The sequence below is a fragment of the Cavia porcellus genome, unplaced genomic scaffold, assembly GCF_034190915.1.
Source record: "Cavia porcellus strain 051 isolate PalLab524CR breed Dunkin Hartley unplaced genomic scaffold, mCavPor4.1 scaffold_25, whole genome shotgun sequence".
In the NCBI taxonomy this organism is placed as follows: Eukaryota; Metazoa; Chordata; class Mammalia; order Rodentia; family Caviidae; genus Cavia; species Cavia porcellus.
In genome coordinates, this window is record NW_026947508.1 from 53841444 (window position 1) to 53862138 (window position 20695).

Here is a 20695-nt window from a genome sequence, read left to right on the forward strand (position 1 = left end):
CTGTCATCTCTTTCCATTTCTGCTAGGAGATTTCCACCGAAACATCATCATGTGGCTGGACCACCGAGCGATCAGTCAAGTCCAAAGGATTAATGGGACCAAGCACAGCGTCCTCCAGTACGTGGGGGGCATGATGTCTGTGGAAATGCAGGCCCCAAAGCTCCTGTGGCTAAAAGAGGTGAGTGCACAGGGCTGTGGGGAGGACACTGACAACAGAGGGTTCCTTTGCTGTGGAAGTCTGTGATATTTGCTTTTTCCCAGCACCTCTATGTAGAAGGTTGATCCCATCTTGTTGACTAGGTACAGCTGAATCACTCGTATTTTCATGTCCATCATACCTGGCTCTCTGTTAATTATTTTACGTGTTATCTCTTTGAATCCTAACAACCATCCTATTAAACAGATCCTCTCTGTCTCTCTGTCTGTGTCTCTGTGTCTCTCTCAGTCTCTCTCTTTCCCTCTCATCTAGGTTTACCTTTGTTTAGACAATAACCTAAAACTTAATAGATTACACCAATTCACCCAAAGTGACACAAATATGTAACACAGCCAAGATTTGAACCTAAGAATAGCTGATAGCAAAATCAGTTCTCTTTAATATCTAGTACTCTGCTGAAGGTCAGAGAGGTTAATTACCATCATAGTTGGGAAGTGGCAGAACAGGTATTTAAGTCCAGATCTTCTGCCTGGAACCTTCTTTCTGTGTCAGTTTTAGCCCCACTTTATTAATCCCTGGGCCTCTTGACATTTTAGGGTCTCTCTCTCTCTGTCCTTGGTGATGTGGGAATCACTGGTCAGGGCACTTGTGGGTGGTTCTCCTCCAGATGTCAGGCTCCTTTATGAAGTGTGGAGAATGGTGATGTCAACTTAATGGCTCCTATTAGTGATAGATGTGTGAGAAAGTTCAAATCCTTTGGGAACTTTAGGGACTTGAAAATGGCTAGAATGTTGTTGGTGAGCCTATGGCATATGTGCTATCACTGAAAGCTTTTGAAGGTTTGCCATCACTGCCCTGGGTGGTCTGGTGAATAGAGAATCCATTTGAGGAGTGAGACTTGGCGTATGTAATTCATTTACTGGCACTAGGTTTTAGGTGGTCAGAGTAATCCTTTTTTCAGATTGTGTTTAGAAGTTGGGAGCTCAAGACTACTTAAGAAGCTGCCCCAGGATGTTTACCATGGGGAAGGAGGTGAGGGAGAAAAGAGAGCTCAGTTCATTGAAGAAGGCTTGGCTTGTTATCTCTTTTATAAATTTTAATCTAGAGAAAGGCTTCTGTGCTTGCTGAGATTGAAAACAAAGTTTTTTGAAGTCAAGGGTTTTATAAATCTGACTCAGTCAACAATTCTGTGCCTTCCTGGGCAAGACATATCAGGACCCAAACTCTTTCCATCCATATAGTAAGACAGTTGGGTTAGGTCAGTTTGAAAATCTGATCCACATACCCACTGAAACACCAGTCCAAGTATAGCTATCTCTGTGCTTCTCTGCACTCTGCTGTGTGTTTTATCCATTGATTTTTTTTTTTAAATCCTACCAAGCTTTCCTGGTAGGTAGCGTGGTGAGCCGAGGCTGAGAGGATGCCTGACTTCCAGTTATGTGTAGCCACAGCTGAAGTCATCTGTATTGGGTCCCACTCCAGGTCATGCCACTGTGTCATGCAGTACTAAAATCTCTGTGAAACATGCTCTTTGGGATAGGACCAGGAACAGTACTAGTTTTCTGCAGAGGTGATCTAAACTTATTCCAAAAGAAGAAGTGGGTTGTATGTAACACAGAAAGAAGAATTCTATGAGTTAGACAAGGAGAATTGGGCAGGTGCTTGTGGTTTCATATCAGAGTGGACTGAGCCCAGGCTATGTGCCCAACTTGGCCATATGTCTCAGGGTGTCTACACGACATCCTGTAAGAACTGTGCTACTGCTTATCACCTTGCACTTGAGATCAGTGTGCACTGCATAAAACTCATAGGAAATATTTCTAGATTACATGGCAGTGTTTGTGAACTCTTAAGAGAATCTTCTATTAATTTATTTTAAAAAATCAATTTCATTTCAGAATTTTCTGAAGATTCTAAACATTATCACTACACTTCTTTAGCTACCTGAGAGTGAGCTTCAGATCTGGTTTGGAGTTTTTTGGTAAACATGCACAGGAGGAATTCTTGCTGAGAATTCCTTTGATTTTAGCATGATTGCAAATTCAAAATTAAAGCTAAGTATTAATATCTTCTTAAAGCCTACCAGAGATGGCTTACAGTGTTTCCAAACTTTACTGTACAAATATGTCACCTGGAGATCTCATTAAGCCGAACAATCTGACTCAGCACCCCTGCCTGTGGCAGGGACTGAAAATTTGAGGTCTTTCATTTCTAACAAGTTGCCAAGTGATGCTGATATTGCTGGCCTGAGGATTTATATAAACACTTTTAAAATCTCTGCTCTTGTACCCTGAGGAAAAGCATTCAGTTGTGGAGAGTCATGAATGTACCTTCTTTTTGTGAGGTTATGGGATGCAGGTAAGTTAGATGGCTTCAGTAGAGCTTCTTAGATGCATATTTGGAATAGGAACATGAGGCACTGTGTTCTGAATTCACTGGACTGTCAGTTTTTACTCTTTATTCACTCCTTACTTTCTAGATCCTAACTGAGCCCCTCTCTGAGCTAGCAATTGTGACAGACTTCAGACTTGTAGAGACAAAAAGGACTCATGCTCTACCCTAGAGGGACACAGAGTTTTCTGAGTGCAATGGAAGGAGGGTGTGAGGAACAGCGTGGGAAGAAGCAGTCATTAGAAGATACAGCCTATATAGTAATACAGAAATATGCTCAGTGGTTTGGGAGAAAATAACTTGGTTCTTGGGAGGAAGCTATGTGATATAAGCCTCATGATAGGAATTGAGGATTACCTAGTGGAGAAGACTTGAAGAATGCTCCAGAGAGAATCTGTGGCATAATTATGATATTGTGGGCAAGTCTCAGGGAAGAGTTGGAGCCTTGGGTGAGTGGGTGGTGAGGTCAGGTAAGTAGTTCAGGGTGGTTTTTTTTTTTCTTTTTTTTTTTTTTGAGATGGACTTGCCATGTGTTTCAGGGTGTCGTTGAATTCATTGTTTAGTCCAGGCTGGCCTTGAACTCAAGGTGAACCTGCTGCCACAGCCTCCGGAGTACTGGGATTATAGGTATTTGCCACCATGCCCGGTTTAGGTTCAGTTTTTAAGGGCTTATTTGGTGATGGAGATTGGCTGATGGTTTTTAAGTGAGGTGCAAATATCTTAGGTAACATTGCCAGGGATGCAGAGATTAGAATAAAGGGTGTATGTAGACAACCAGTTTTCTCACTCTGTTGGTAGTAGCTTTGCATTGCTCCTAGAATAAAATCAGAACTATTGAGTGGACTCAGAAAATGGTATGTAATCTGTTTTTTTTACCCCCCCCTTCCCTTTAATAAATGTCGCTCACCAAATTGCTCACTCTAATCCATCAACAGGGATCCAGTCAGACTTCCTCAAGAACAACCAGTTGCTCGCCACTGGGACTCTTATCTAGGGGTCAGCAAACTATGGCCTGGATTACTGCCTGTGCCTGGCTGGCTAGGGAGCCAAGAATGGTTCAAAGGTTGAAGAATATAAAAGAATGCATTTGACTTGTGAAATTATATGAAGTTAAATTTTTAGTGGAATGTTTTATTGGAACACAGCCACACTCATTCCTTTCTGCATTGTCTATGGCTGTTTTTGCATTACAGTGACAGAGCTGAGAAGCTGAGACAGAAGCTTTATTTTCTGTAAGGGAGAAAATATATATTACCTGGACCTGTAGAGAAAAGTTTGCTGGTGTGGTGGTGGTGTTCTTCCTGCTCAGATTATCCTTTTCTCTGCCTGTAGTTGATTCTTCCACATCATTTAGATCTCAGCTTTACTGACTTTTCCTTAGCAAAGTCTTTCTTGGCCTAGAGGTGAATCAGATGTCTCTTATCATTTCACTTGTCTTAGACATCTTTTCTCATTGTTGAGGCAAAATACCTGATGCCCATAACTAAAAGGGGCAAAGGTTTATTTTGGCTCTTGTTTCAGCCCGTATTTGGCTGACTGTAAACAGGATGGTATGACACAGGCACATGGCACAGTGTTGCTCAGCTGAGGGTGGTTTGGAGGCAGAAAGGACCGGCAGGAGTTTGGAGGGCAGATACAACCTTTTGGGTCCTGTCTACAGTGATGGCTTCTTTCTACCAGGCTCCACTCCCAAGAGCAAGTCAGCTGGAACACAGTTGTTGGTGGGGAGTTCCACACTGCTGCTCTGCTGGAACAAGCAGCTAACTGGGATTGAAAGCTCAGCATCAGTAACAAACTGAAAGAGGGAAGTTTAACATAAAAGAAGATAATTTATTCAAAAAGAGGGAAGGGAAGGAGAAGACGTAGCTATCCCAAAGAGTAGGGGGCATTGGAAAGGAAGATAACCCTAGCCCTTGTTTCTGGTCCTTTCATTAAAATTAGCAACCCTTCCCCATATGGGCACCTGGAACTTGTCAACATCTGATTGTCTCTCTGGCTATCTTCATCTCTAACCTGGGCACCTTGCCTGCATTCTTTCTGGTCATTTGTTTCCTTCCTGTCCTTTTGAGACAGGAAAATTGGGAGGGAGGCTTATAGAAAGGCAGTTAGAGCTAGTAAGTCAAGGTATATGTGTGCATCTGGTGCAGTAATACAGTTACTCCAGAGTGAGAATATGCTTATACATATAAAGGTATAGTTTTTCTTTTTATATGCTAAGTAAGAATTTTAAGGTAGTGACTCCTTGTCTCCTTTGGATTTTATTAGAGTTAGGTAAAGGGAACTGGTTACCCTGGTCTTTCATGCTTCTAGCTTTATCTGTGCTTTATCTGTCAACTCTTCCTGATAAACTCTAAGGTTAGTTGTGTTACCTGGTACCTTTCCAGGTCTGGTTTCTCTCTCTTTCTTTACCCTTTGTCTTTCTAATTGCTGAGTCTAACTGCAGAGGTAAAAGTTGCTTCTAGTAAGATTTTCTATTAATTTCTTTAATAAAACATAATGAGGCTCTTATTATTTTTACCACTGATACCCTTTCCCTACATAGCCACCTTGCAGAGGTCCTGCCTATGATTATCGCAGGAAGCTTTAGAGGGATATATAGATATAAACTGTAATGGTACTCTTAATTTTACTGCATTGTGTCTTTCATATGTTTTAATGTCAGTTTGTATGATGGTTTATAATGTTATTCCCTCCAGTTATTGTAATCTGTAAGCCAATAGAGATCATATGCATTTTGTCATGGCTACCCTAGAGTAGCTGCTTAACACTACATTATGAGTAATTTGACCCAGTGAGGGGATTGAAGTAGCACTCCATGTGAGAGCTAGTGAGACCTGAATTGGCACTGCACAATGGACAGGAGATGAATCCCAGAAATCTTCTAGGGCTAATACCAGCCGGATGTTGAGGCTGTTTGGACCACTATAGCTCTTGGGCAAGGTCACTTGGGTTCTCCTCTTACAATATAGAATTTTAATCGTGTTCTTTACATGTAAATTTTATGTGTTTCAGGTTTAGGTACATCTCCTTAATAAGAATTGGCAGATAAAAGGAAAAATGCCATTTGAATTTTTCATAACCCCCAGCAGTCTGGCTTTTCCATTTGGTCTCAGTGTTTCTGACTCTCATCTTAATGAAGGCCAAATGTAAATTTAAGTTTAGTCAGGATGGAGCAGCTGGATTTGCCTATCTTTATAAACATGAAACATTGAGGGGTAACAAGGTACAGACTGAGGAAGGTCATGAAAGTCAACAGGCTGATGCTGATTCTGATAGCTCAGTGTTAATGCAAGATAATTAATAGGCTTGCAGAGGCTGCCTGGAGACATTCCAATCTGACTTTTAACTCATTTCCTCCTTTTGCCTTTGTCAGCAGAAAAGAAGAAGCATCCTTTCTGCACTCCCTCCTCCCAGTCTGTGTTCCTCTGCTTGTTTGGTTGCAATGCAGCTTCCTTGGTGTGTGTGTGTAGTCTTTGGAGCATCCTGGGTGTTAGCTGCCTAGATGGAAAGGTGTCAGTTGTGTGTTTTGCTGTAGCTCCTGCTGAAAAGAAACCCCAATTCAGGGTCAGAAAGCCTGGTTCTTCTAGTCCTCTGTAAAAGAAGAGATGTGTCCAGTCTGTTCTGAATACTGTGTCTGGTCTTATTCTTTTATTCTTCATGATATAACATTTTTTCTCTAAAAGACAAATAAATTCCTTTTTTTGAAATGTCATGTAAAAATGCCAATATGGTAGAAACTATACCCTTTCTCAGTCTGGCTTAAAATTTCAACTAATACAAGATACTGAGCAGCTTTAGGAGATATAATAGTTTTATTACACCACCAACAAGACACTATAGGGTTTAAAGTAGATATACTATATTCAAATCTTTCTTTGCCACTCCCCGTTTGTCGGGACCTCACACAAGCTAAATCAACTTCTCTCAGTCTTTGTGTGTAGATTATAAGATGAAAATAATGCTGTTGCCCTGTGGAATTATTGTAATTCAGTGAGATATTTGTGTTAGAGATACTCAGATAGTTTAATTTTTGTTCCCAATGTGTTTAAGATGTTTTTCTTTTACTGACATTTCAGTTAATACGCTGTTGGTAAAGAAAATTTCAAATGGTAGAATATCTATATGGAGTTAGTGTATGTTTTCTGTTTAACTAAAAGCTCAAGAAGCCTCCAGAAATTACATGCAGTTGTCAGAGACATTCGCAGACAGTACGTAGTAGGCAAGAGCCTTCAGCCGTTCATCCACACCTGCAGTTCATGCCCACACCATGCAGCGGCACTGAGTGTGGAGCACCCTGATTTGCTGCCCCCTTCAAATTCACTAGGGACTCAGATCCCCAAATTACTGTATTTTACGCTTCCCTGGTGGGGCAGATATTAACTATTTGCAGATTGAAAACTGAAATTCAGAAAAGTTAGAATTATTCACAATATCACTGTAGGGAAGCAAACCCATGTCACCAGCCATATAATGGCTCTGTTCCTTCCTGGCCACCTCCTGTACAGTTTCCTGAGGGGGTCCAGACAGCATTTCAGCTAGAAGAGGAAGATGCAGATTGACCAAACGATGAGAGCACAAACAGCAGCTCAAATATACGTGATCTCATTCTCTAGTGCCTTTGCAAGGTTTTTACAGGTTAACTCATGCAATCCTCATGACTACCTTATGGAATAATTACTCAGTTTTACAGGTGAGGAAGCAGGCACAGAGACTTTAGCTTCTCAGATCACTTGGCTAGTAAGCAGCAAGGCTGGGGTTTGAACTTTGATGTTTTATTTCTAAAATATGGGCCCATCAAGACTTCATTCTACTATAAGGTGCTTGTCAGGCTCTGCATGAACCAGGTCAGCAAAATATTTGTAGGTGATAGTTTCAGGAGGGTCTGAGGCTGTGGCAACGAGCGGTGGGTTCATGTTTTCATTTGACCACCTGTCCTGTATGACAAGCTTTGGAGATGCCAAGGTGAAAGATAAAAGCCTCATAATATACATGAGGAAACTAGCACTCTGAAGGGTTGAACAGCTTTACCAGTGCTGCCTGAATTGAGTGGGAAAGCCAGGATCCTGACCAAGTCCAGCCTGAGAACAGCTCCTGGGCTCTAACCATTGCCCCTTATTCCCTGTTCTTAAATGGCACATGTTCGTCTATCCACCAGGGCCAAAGCTCACATGCGGCATTTGGAGAAACAAAATAAGCATTTTTGAATTAGTTCCCATCATTTATTCAGTGTTTATTAAGCTAAAATGTTTTAGTAAAAGTCTATATTTTCTGCTTCTCTGGCAGTAGCAGGGCCACAAGGAGCTGGCCACAACTGAGCAGGGGTTGCCCTCTGCAGCTCCCCAATTTAAATTAAGGCCCAGGGTCTAGACTGTTGTTTAAGGAATCCATTATTACTTTTCCTATAACAAACACCTAGAGCATTGGAAAGAATTTCCAGACTATGAGTTTCTTAATGACTCTTAACAGTTCCATACCCATAATCTCTTCACATTGCTAAGTCTTTGCTTTATTTCTGCCTGACAAAATTATGTAGTTTCTTTCTCCACCTGGGAACTATATACTGATTTCTCAAGACTCCACTTGCACCTCCTCCAGGAAGCCTTCCTTATCCAGTGTTAAGTAAGCTCCTGCCCTCTGTCTCTAGTGGCATCTCTGCTTTTCTCTATTCTGGAAGCTTACATGACATTACATCTTGTTTACTTGGGGATCCCTAGTGTCTAGGGCACTGTTTAGCATCTAGCATTAATAATTTGGTAAATACTTTGAGGGATGAACTTATTAAACCATCTATATGCCATTTTTGGATGTGCCTGTCTAATTACTCTATTTGAAAATAAAGGTCCTGTGCCTTTCCTTTTCCCTTGTGGAAAAGAGGCTTAGCACATTCTCTCTCCTTTTCTTCCCCACACCCATCCTTTGCGGCAGTTGTGTTACTGTCCTCACAGCTTATTTTGGAGTAGGGTGAAAGTGAGGGCTATAGGCAGAGGTAGGACTCCTCAAGCCGCTCCTTTGTGTCTTTGCCCTCCTGCAGTGGATGCCTCTTTTTATAATTGCTCTCTTTGTCTCCAGTAGAATCCAAGTCTCATCTCTTACAAAGCCTCTGTTTACCGCATTTATGCAAGCCTCTGCTGGGACAGGTTCCTGCAGCCTTTGAGAAACACGACCAGTCCTGCCAGCTGGTATCTGGGCATCTGCTGCAGACTTCCTCTAGGGTGGGCTGCTTGTACCTAGGCTTCTGCTGGTGCCCACCGTCCTGTGACTAGATCATGAATCCCTTCCTTGTCATCCTCATCTCAGTATTGGATTTATGTCAAGTGCATACTGTATTCTTTTAGTTTTATGGTCTAATGAAGTAATTTTAAAATGCAGACTAGGGAAAAAGTGCTCATCTGATATCTAGTACCATACAACAAATGCCAGCTACTACATCAGCTGATTTTGTTTATATTCTTCATTATATAATATTAATATTTTGTATTTCTTTATGGCTTATGGTTGACTTGTACATATACAGTATTTGTTTCATTTCATGTATGTCATGGCCTTGAGAGGTAAATATTACTAATTTTCACATTTTGTTGATAAAAATAAAAAGCCTCAGAGAGGAAATGACTTGTCTGTAAGTCTAACAAGTGTGGCTTTGTTTTCCTGTGATGTCATGGTTGTTTTTCATTGGGTCATTGTATTCTTAGTCTTGTATGTGCAGGGACCAAATTTGTGCATCCCTAGCTTGCTATTATATCCCTAAAGCCAGTTGTGGTGTTAGCACTGATGACCATCCCAGTAAATATTTACTGGATAAGCTCAGGTCTCCTGGTCAGCCAGGAGTCAGACTTCTGGACATGTGACTATCGTACCCTGATACATGCACAGCTAGCTTGCTACCAGTCTTCCTACTTGCTGTGCAGGGACATCAGCTGCTTGTAGTTTTCAGTGTAACCAGACAAGTGAGAGCAAGATTGCTAAGTTACCTGACTTTAATACCCACATGGCATTAGATTTTTAAAAAAGCAGATAAAACTCTTCTCACAGTGGCTAAATTGAAGGAAAACACTGTCTTCAGGAAAGACACTAACAGGGAATGTTGTATGATATAGTGTAACTCAACATGAGGACTGTTACCATGGAAACTGAGAGGTCCTGGGTTAATAGTAGGGAAGACAAGGGAAGCAGCAGGCCTGTACTAAAAGATTCAAACAGGATTCTTCTGGAGGGGTAAACTCTGTTCCTCTGAATCCCTGTGTTTGTTTTAACTTTCCTTTTCTCCCCTCTTATTGTCACTATGAGAATAAGTGTTTTGCTATATAGAGTTATACTAATTTATTCAGTGAAAAAAAACTTTTTTCTTGGTAACTACATATAAAGCACTGTGTCTATGAGGGAGAGGGAAGGAGGGTCCACATTTGCTATTATCTGAGGGATCTCTTGACTCTAAGACTGAGCAAGAGGCATAAAGCCACTTTCCTCTGAGATTTTATGTTAAAATTTCAAACATACAGAAAAGCTGAGAGAGTTTGGCATCACTCAGAACCAGTATATTTTAGTTGTCCTGCTTTACCACTTGTAAGTCCATCTGTCTGTACCTCTGTGCACCCATCAATCCATCTGAAGCTGGAACTTCTTAAAATTGTGAAGGCAGTTTGAAGGCATGACAGAGCTTTACCTTTATGAGATATATAATTAATTTTAGTTAACAGGTTGACCCTGTTTTATGGCTGTCTACAGACATGAGTAATACTGTACGAGGCTTTATTCATTGTGTATTATGTGTTTTTTAAGTCTGTCGAGGTTTAAATGTGAAGTATCCCCCAAGCAGTCATATATTGAAGACTTGATCCTCAGTGCAGCAGTGTTTGGAGGTAGGGTGTAGAGAGGATTGGATCACAGAGGTGCTAATCTTATCAGAGGGCTAACCACTGACAAGGTCATGGCTGCATGGGAGATTAGGTGAGACCCAGTGGGAAGAAGTGGTGTAGTTGGGGTAACTTTGCAGGATATATCTTGTCCTTAGCACCTTCCTCTCCGGCTCTTTCTTTTTCAGTCTGCTTCCTAGCTGCCATGATGAGATGAGCAGCTTCTTCCACCAAGCCTCTCTTTCAGAATGTTTTGCCTCACTTTGGACTAATAGCAATGGAAGCAACCAATTATGGACTGGAAGCTAAAAATATGAGCCAAAATAAACCTTTCCTCTTTTAAATTGATTTAAATCAGGTATTTTTTTTCACAGCAAGTGACGGAAAGCTAACACAGTTACCACATTCAATTGCTATACTGATCCAGCTAGCAGAATGTTATAACTTTCGCTGCAGATGAAGAAGCTGAAGTTGGAGAAAATTAAGTAGATTGTTACTCTGTTACCTTTGCTTATGTTGGAATACAACTCTGGAGTTTCTCCTAAAAAATTCTAAGGTTATTTTTGTTTGATATTTTAGTTTTGCTTTTGTTTTGTGTGGTGCTAGAACTTGTCTGGCCTTGTCTTGTAAGTGTACATTCTACTGTAAACCCAGCTTTTCTGACAATAAGAAATGGATTTAAAAAGGCTAGCTGATCAAACTCCACTCTTTATCAGGCAAGGTATAACTGTGTACTTCACAGATGAGCAACCTAAGTAGAGAGTGATCCTGTTCTCATTGTTTATAATTCAGATCCCTGATAGCAATCCAATATATATATTTTATTAGTGTACATATATATGTTTTTATTAGTGCAAGGGTTGCAGTACATAATGAATGTAATTATTGTGAGGAATTGGTACATGTACATAATGCATTTTAATTTTTAGTTTTCTCTCTCTCTCTTTTGTTGATTTATCCCCTATCCCTCCTTTCTCTCACTGCTTCTTCCAACTCTTGGTCCTCTTCCCATTTGCAAAAGTTCTATTAATCATTTAATCCACCTTCAATTTAAAATTTTTTTTGAGTCTTTTTTCCTTCCCCTTCCAAACTCTCCCTCCATCTCTTGTTCTTTCATCTACTTAAAAAAAGATTTTACTACTTTCATTTATCTTCTCCCTCTGTACATATATTTTTTCAGTTTCTAATATAAGAGAAACTATATAATATTTAACCTTGTGTGTCTGATTAATTTTACTTAATATTTTGATCTCAAATTAAATACCATAACCTACAGGTGCCTCAATTTTATCTTTCTTTATGGCAGATTAGTACCTCATGGTGTCTAAATAACCACATTTTAAAATCTTTTCATCTGTTGATGGATATATAGACCCTTGCTAAGATTTAGCTATTATAAATTATTCTGCTGTATGCATTGGTATGCATGTATACTTGTGATATGATGTCTTTAATTCTTTTGGGAAGAAATCTAGAAGGAGAATAGCTGAGTCAAATGTAATTTCTATTATTAATCTTTTGAGGAATCTCTACACTGATTTTCATAGTAGTTGTACTTTTTTACCTTCATACCAACAGTGTAGAGAATTTATTTTTTCCTCAAATCTTTGCAAGCATTTGTTATTTGATTTCTTGATGATGACCATCCTTTCTGGGATAAAATAGTGTCTCAGTGTTGTTTTAATTTGTATTTCTCTAATTACCAGTAATGTTGAACATTTTTTTAAATGTATCTCTTGGCAACTTGTACTTTCTCTTCTAAGAAGTGTCTTACTTATTTTGGTTGCCTAATTTTCGATTCAGTCTTTTATTTGAGAGAGGTGTCTGATTTTCTCGAGTTCTTTATGTATTTTTGATGTTAGTCCTCTGTCTGAGCAATAGCTGGCAGAAATGGTTTTCCCCTTATTTAGGTTTTGGTTGTTTCTTTCATTATGTAGAAGCTTCTCAATTTGATACTGTATGTTTTTGATACTTGATACTATTTCCTGTGCAACTGGAATTCTGTTTAGAAAGTCCTTGTTTATGGCCATGTCTGCAAGAGTTTTACCTATTTTTTCTTTCAGAAGATTAGATGTTTCTGTTTTAACATTTAGATCTTTGATCCATTTTGACCCTCGCTTAGTATGTGGTTAGATATGGGAGTCTAGACTCACTTTTCTACATGTGATTCTCCAGTTTTCTCAGCAACTTTTGTTACAGAAGCTTACCTTCTTCTGTGTATGTTTTTGGACCCTATGTGAAAAAATAAATAAGTGTGCCTGGTTTGTTTCTGCTTCTTCTCTTTGTGCCTGTCTTGCTGTCAGTACCGTCCATTTTAATCATAGTAGCTTTGTAGTATAACTTAAAATCTGGGATTGTGATGCTTTCTGCTTTGCTTTTGTTGTTGAAGATTGTTTTTGCTATTCTGGGTCTCTTGGTTCCATATAAATTTTATGATTGTTTTATCTAGATTTTTGAGAAATGCCATTGGTATTTTTATTGAGATTATGTTGAATCTGATTATGTGATTTTTGTCCTTTTGTTCATATGATGGATTGTATATATTGACTTTCATATGTCACACCATCTTTGCATCCCTGTTATGAAGGATATTTGCTCATGGTGTATAATTTTTTTTAATGATTCACTTTATTCTATTTGCCAGTATCTTGTTGAGGATTTTTGCTTTTGTGTTCATTAGGGAGATTGATTGTTATAGGACCTTGAGGTGTGTTGTTAGGTTATGTATTTGGCTTCATTCTGTTTTTCTAATGTGACCATTCATAGCTTTAAACTTGCTTGGAAAACTACTTTTATTGTGTCCCATAAATTCTGGTATGTTGCATTGCCAGTATCACTTAATTCCTGGCATTGTCTTATTTCTTCTTTAATTTCTTCTGTGAGTCATTGATTATTCAAGAGTGCATTATTAAATTTCTATATTTGACTAGTTTCTGTGACTTCTTTTGACATTTATTTCTAGTTTTATTGTTCTGATAATATACGTGGCAAAGTTTTGATTCTTTTACATATACTTAAACCATGCATTATTAACTAGTGTGTGATCTACTTTGGAGGAAATAGAATGTGTTACCAAAAAGAATGTGTGTTCTCTTGTTGGGATGAGCATTCTGTATGTATTTACTAAGTTCTTGAGTTTAGAAGTTTAGCTGAACTCTGATATGTCTATTGATTTTTCTTTTGGTTGATCTATTTGTAATAGTAGGGTATTGAGCGCCTCCACCATACAGTAATACCTTAGTTCATAAATGCGTCTGTTTCACAAACAGAAGCATTTGGCATAACTTTGCTGCTGTTCATGAACTCTGAATTGTGTAATGAACATGATCACTCCCATCTTCCCCACACTAACGTGAATGCAGCCATGCTCTGACAAGAGGTTGTGGTTTCCTCAGTTGGGATTGCCGTCCCAGACAGACTTTCACACACTTGCTGTGGAAGTTTTTTGTGAGCTTTTTAGCACAAGGTGTACTGTACAGTATTATTCAGTCCAGTGTGATTCCATAGAAAATGCAGAGCAGTAATTAAGGTGATGAGAATGTGCAGAGCAGTCATGAAGGTGACAAAAAAGTTCAGAACAATAATGTTAAGAAGATTTTGAGGAGAATAACCACTGAATTGTAGAAAAGTATGACCATGACATTCATGTGACTGATCTGGCCCTGCAGTGTGAAATAGTGAAGTTGACAACCTTGACTCTTTTGAAAAATAAAGATCCTGTCGTATGAGCTGATGTGACAAAAGAGGTAATGATGTTAATCCAGCAGTGGACACAAGTGCTGGAAGAGGTATAAACCTTTTGTTAGTGTGATTGAATGAGAAACTGCTGGCAGCTGTTAGTGTTAGTGAAGCTGTGATCTATGAAAAAGCCAGGGAGTTGCACAGTGATTTACTGCAAGAAAACCTCTCTACAAGTGCAACAAGTAATGAAATTAAAGCCAGTAGAGGGTGGTTTGATAAATTCCACAAGAAGTGGCATCCGCTGTGTGATAAGACATTACAAGCTTCTGACAAGGCCACTGCAAGAAGGAATCCCCAGAATTCATCAAAGCAGAAGGACATGTTGCTCATCAAGAGGTCAGCTGTCATGAAGCATGGCTTTTCTGGAAGAAGATGCCAAACAGCACCTGTGTCACACAGAAGGAAAAAGTGAAGGACAGACTGACCCTTTCGCTATGTGCAAATGAGGCATGTATTTGAAGGTTATGCCATTACTGGTGCACAATTCTGGTGCAGTATTTTCAGAACATGAGTAAGAAAAGACTGCCTGTCATGTGGAGGGCCATTTTGAAAGCTTGGGTTCAAGGCAGTGGTTCATGGAATGACTGCATGAGTGTTCCCATCTACCACTACGAGATATCTTTCTGACAGCTACCTGAAAGGTGCCTTTTTCTGATAGGCAGTGCCCCAGCACAACCTTTAGCCTCTGTGGGTGCTAAGGACACTAAATGTGACTTCATAAATGTAAAGTTCCTCCCCAAAACATGACACCTCTTTTGTAGCCCATGGACCAGCAAGTGATCTGCAAATGTAAGAAGCTGTGCACAGAGGTGCTTTTCACTAGCTGTTTTAATGTCACTGAAAAGATGTCCTTGACTCTGAAGAGTTTTAGAAGAAACATTTCAATGTCCCACACTGCATTAACTGTATTGACACAGTCCTGGGAAGATGTCAGCCTGGAGGAAACTGTGACTAGAGTGTGTCACTGAAAGTGACTTTGAAGTGTCTGATGCATAGGTAGTGGAGAAGGTTGTGTCTGTGAGCAAGGGTTTGGGTCTGGACATTGATGGTAAAGACTTAGAGGAGCTTGTGGAGGACAGTAAGGAGGAACTGATGATGGCAGAACTTGCTGAACTCCAGAGTGAGCAGTGGAAGGTGCTTGTTGAGGAGCATTCCACTGAGGAAGAGAAAGACGAGGAGGAGATTGGCAGTAATGTAATAAAATCCACTATGGAAAAAATGGAATGAGTGCCCAGATTTCTCTGAGAAGGATCACTTCAATATAACTAGTGAACAGAATGTTGAACTGATGAGTAAAAATGTGGTCTCTCATTTCCAGAGGATTATGCAGGGCACAGAAATACAAGTGCCATTAGGTAGATTTTTTGTTTGTTTGTCAAAATTGGCCCTGCAGCTAAGAAACAAGAAAGGAAACTCCTGAAGGAGAGCTCCTCAATGTTCTTATAGAGTGGGACTTTGCTGCCAACAGTAACATCCTTTCCATCCACCTTCCTAGCCTCCATGCCAAAAGTGGCCTCAAGCAAGGTTAATGTCTCTCTCTTTATCCTGTACTGTACTATACTTTGCTTCATATTTTTGTGGTTAAAAAATTTATGTGCTTCAAAATGGATTACATTTATTTTCATTGGACCTTACAGGAAAATTTGATTCTCAAGGGATCTCAAGGTAACTGTGTCTAACCCTCACCCTTCTGAGCCTATCTCTAGTGGCTGTCTCTGTGACAGGGTATACTTCAGGCCCGGAATGAAACTCTTCTGGAAGTTGGTCTTGTCTCAGTGAGATCAGCTATTTATTGAGCTGTCACCTCTGCCACTTTACTCTGTACTGGAGATCAGAGGTGAAGAGCCAGCTAGAAGCGGGTAGTTTGACCTGTTGGGTAGGGATATTCTCCTTCTTCTTACATGTAGGGGTACAGGGCAGTTAGATACTTACCTAAATTTAAATAAGAACTCTAGAACAAAAATTTACTAAAGAATCTAGGGTTTAGATGCCCAAAGTTAGAGAATCAGATTTGAGGCTAGATCAGGTATAAATTTATCTCCACTAATTCAGGCATATGAACTTTTGCTTATGTGTCAGCACATTGTAGTTGCTGCTTAAAAAACCAGACTTCTCTTCTCCTTTGTACTGCCCTTAAGTATATGTGGTTAGTAAGGTGTAAGTGGCTGAGCTAGTGCCTCACTTTTTCTGAGTGCAGGTGCTCTAGAAATACTTGTGCAACTAGGACCACCTTTCAAGCTTATCCTTGCACCCTGAGCTGTAGGCACTCTGTTGGTCAGATGATGAAATACTTTAGTGTTTCTGCAAGACCAATGTGTTTTTGACCCTGCAGAGACAGGGTCCCCAGAAACTTCCTCAGTGGGCTCCTAAGTGTGCTTAGCAGTAGTCATTGTCTTCTGTCTCAGAAATGCAGAGCCAAGTTTCATAGGGATTGTGGAACTAAGTAAGTGACTCTGTCCTACCTGGCTTGTTTCCCTTTATGGCTTTGCTACAGGGCATGAAACATGTCCCCAGTAATGATATATGTGCCATGTATTGGTGTTTATCCAAGTAAAGCAAAGCAAGCAATTAGCAAATAAGATCTTTTTTTGTGCCAATTAATTATTCCCGATCTTATTAGTAATTAGGACCTTATATTTTTTATCATTATTTTTACTATTATTACGTGACTACTGGTGAAAGAAAAATTTTGATAGTGGACTAACACCGGTCTGTGTTTTGGCATTTGGGGACCCATATGGATGTGACCCTGAAGGCTTCTTCAGCACTGTAGTTATGTGACCCTCAGAGAGATGGGACAGAGATAGAAACCAGAGAGAAGACTCCTGTAGTTGTCTGGCATGAGGCCATGTGGTCTGGCTTTAGCTGGGGGTCAGGGACAACCCATGGACCTGACAAAAAGGGTGAATCACTGTGCCAGTATTTATGGAACTCCTCCCATGTTCTGGGAAGTAGTAATAACATAGTGTTGTGGAAGTTTGTGTTTGGGGTTCAAGTGGCCAGGGTTTCTCCCGTATCATACTCCAGCTACTGCCTGCAGGATTGAGCAGTTCACTTCACTGTGGTCCTTAGTTTCTCAGTTATATAAAGTAGGGATGATGGCAATATTATGTCAGAATACAAAGTATGGTATCATTATATAAGTATTATATCAGTATATGAATATTATACTAAAACATAAAGTATAAAGTACTAGTGGTATCATTGTATTTTCAAATGATGACAATGATTAAAAGAAGTTGATTTTTGTAAAAAAAAAGGTGGAGAGGCATATTTTTCATATACTTTGCTCTTGATAGTTAAATAGTTCAACAGTGAAGGGAAAAGGAATTCACAATGTTTTAAGTGGTAAAAACTGGAGGAGAGAACACATGTAATATTTTTAGTACCTTAAGTATTTTATTTGTTTGCATTTGAGCTTAACATTATCTAATTAAAATGTACACAGACCAATACTGTCATTTTTGGTTAGATTTAAGTCAGAAATGTTCATTAATAAAGAATGTTCAAAAGTGAATATTGGGAAATAAATACCTTTAAGTCAACTGACCAGAACAGCTGTCTGTGAATATTACTTTACTTTGGAAGATATTAGCATACATTCAAATTCAACTCAGAGGTTTCCAAAATAATCCCTAATTAAAGAAAACTACTCTTACTTTAAACTAAAACAATTTTAAAAGAACTTTCGTTAACCTGAAATAATAATAAAAAGATATGTTACTCAGCTTTCCATTACTGTAAAAACATTCACAAAGTAAGTCAGCTTTAAAAAAAGGGTAAAGTTTATTTTGGCTCACAGTTTTAGAGGTTTTTTCTGTGTTTGGTTGGCCCAACTTGCTCTTAAGCCAATGGCAAGGTTGTATATAAAGTGGATACTGGGGTTGAAGAAACTGCTTTACTTCATGGTGGTTGAGAAGCAAAGAAAGAAAAAGGAAGGGGCTGGGATCCTACTATGGCTACAAAGTCAAGTCACCAGTCACTTAACATCTTCCCACCAGGCCTCACTGAAGATTCCATGACCTTGCAGTAGTTCCTTAGGCTGGCAAACAAGCCTTCCCTGTGTGGACCTTTGGGGAACACTTAGTCAAATCACAACATTGGAAACAAATCAATCTGTAAAATGATTTGATGGAACAAATCACTGTAGAAAATAAATGTATACTTAACTTTGACCTCCTTAAAACAGAGGCTTGGAAACCATGAGAAGATCAACCTAGAGACAACTTTGGATACGGGCTGCCAAAACAAAGTTTAAGTAGTTGAACACGGACTTCTCAGGAGATTCCTGTTTGAGCAGATGGGAACAAGCTGAGAGAGGCTCACTTCCTGTAGCTACCAGTGGTCAAATTTTGGTTCTTCCTCAAGCCTAGCTTTAGTGTACTCTTGCCATAGCTCATGAAGTGGAGAATGAGGGAACTACTCCTGAGCTACTCCAGCAAATGTTTCCATAGTGTTTTCACTGCCATTGTTATCTGTATCTTTTTTGTCAACCAACATAATTCTATGCTAGAGTTGTTCACAGATTTTCATTTATTAGCAAATATTTATTAAACATTTATTTTAGCTACTTTATTATTAGGAATATAGCAGTAAATGGAATGGAATTGCTGTCCTCATTTTAGGAGGGAGATGAGAGATAAAGTCACAGTAGCATAAGTGGAATATAAATTGGATTACTCTAGAAGTATAGCTCACTTAGTGTTTGCAGGTCAATAGGCTGCTGGACCAGTGGAGAACTTGGAGTTAGGTCATAGACACTTGGGTAAGGTCATTTTCAAGGAGTATCAGTGTCTTCAGGTCTGCTTTTATTCCAGTACCATGCTAATGCTATCACAGTAGCTTTGTAGTATAATTTCAAGTTGGGGATTGTGATGCTTCCTGCCTTGTCTTATTGTCCAGAATTGCCTTTGCTATTCTAGGTCTCTTCTGGTTCCAGATGAATTTTAGGAACAATTTCTCTAGATCTGTGAGGTATGCTAATTTGATTGGAATTGCATTAAATGTTTGTTCTTCCTATCCATGAACAGGGAATGTTTTTCCATTTTCTGAGATCCTCTTCAATTTCTTTTTCAGAGTACTGTAATTTTCAATGTATAGATCTTTTACTTCCTTTGTTAGATTGATTCCTAAGTATTTCATCTTTTTGTATGCTATAGTGAAAAGTGTGGTTTTCCTTATTTCTCTCTTGTAGAGTTTGTTGTTTGTGTATAGGAATGTTATTGATTGAGTGTTGATTTTGTATCCAACTACATTACTGAATTTGGTTATTACATCTAGAAGTTTTTCAGTGGAGATTGGGGTTCTTCTGTGTAGAGTATCATGTTATCTGCAAATAATGATAATTTAACTTCTTCCTTTCCAATGTATTCCTTTTATTTCTCTCTTTTCTAATTGCTTTGGCTAATGTTTCCAGAACTATATTGAATAGGAGTGGTGATAGTGGACATTCTTGTCCTGCTCCTGATTTTAGGTTACAAGTTTTCAGGTTTTGTCCATTTAGTAAGATGTTGGCTGTTGGTTTATCATTCATGGCTTTTCAGATTGGAATATCCTATTTCCCATAGGGTTTTATCATGAGCGAATGTTGAATTTTGTCAAAAGTCTTTTCTGCATCTACTGATAAGATTATGTGATTCTTGTCTTTGGCTCTGTTGATACCATGTATTACATTTATTGATTTGTATATGTCGAACTACTCTTGCCTTCTTGGGATGAATTCTGCTTGATCAGGATGTATAATCTTCTTGATGATTTGTTGTATTCTGTTTGCCAGTATTTTATTGAAGATTTTTGTATCTATGTTTATTAGGGAGATTGGCCTGTGGATCTCTTCTTTAGTTGGGTCTTTCTCTAGTTTTATTTAGGGTAATACTTGCTTCCAGAAATGAGTTAGGGAAGCTTTCTTCCCTTTCAGTTTCATTGAAGAGTTTGAAGAGTGTTGGCAATAAGTCTTCCTGAATTCTTGTGAAATTCAGCAGTTAATTCATTAGGACCTGGGCTTTTCTTTGTTGGTAAGGTACTACATTTTCAATTTCATTAACTGAAATTGCGTTATTCAGTAGTTTTATGTCTTCTTGATCCAGCTTTGGTAATTCATATGTTTCTAGGAATCTATCCATTTCTTCTGTGTTATCAAACTTACGAGAGTAATGGCTTTTTAAGTAGGTATTGATGATCTTCTGTAGTCTGTATTGATTTCATCCTTTTCTTTCCTCTTTTTGATAAGTTTGGCTAAGAGTTTATCAACTTTATTTATTCTTTCAAAGAACTAACTCTTTGATTCATTAATTGTGTTATTTCTTAGTTTCAATTATGTTGATTTCTGCTTTGATCTTTATCATTTTCTCCATTCTTTGCACTGTTCTTCTTTTTCTAGAAGTGTGAGATGCAGCATTAGGTTGTTTATTTGTGTTTGTTCCATTTTCTTGATGTTGGAATTTACCACTTTAAATTTCCCTCTGAGGACTTCTTTCATTGTGTCCCACAAGTTTCAATAAGTTATAGATTAGGAGTAACAGTCACAACTACAAACATACTCAGCCACCTCATT

At 38.9% G+C, this 20695-nt stretch overlaps 1 protein-coding gene across 11 annotated transcripts in view; it reads left to right on the top strand.

The window, feature by feature from the left end:
- The window catches only part of Fggy (FGGY carbohydrate kinase domain containing), a 511054-nt gene that overhangs the window by 65838 nt on the left and 424521 nt on the right, over nucleotides 1-20695 (top strand). For 10 of the 11 annotated variants that reach the window (XM_063236600.1, XM_013146222.3, XM_003464041.5 and 7 more), the window contains one exon: nucleotides 27-178. In XM_063236600.1, coding sequence (XP_063092670.1) covers nucleotides 27-178 — 152 coding nt within the window. Of the gene's footprint in view, nucleotides 1-26; nucleotides 179-20695 lie in introns of those variants that run through there. The other variant, XM_063236606.1, reaches the window with a different exon arrangement.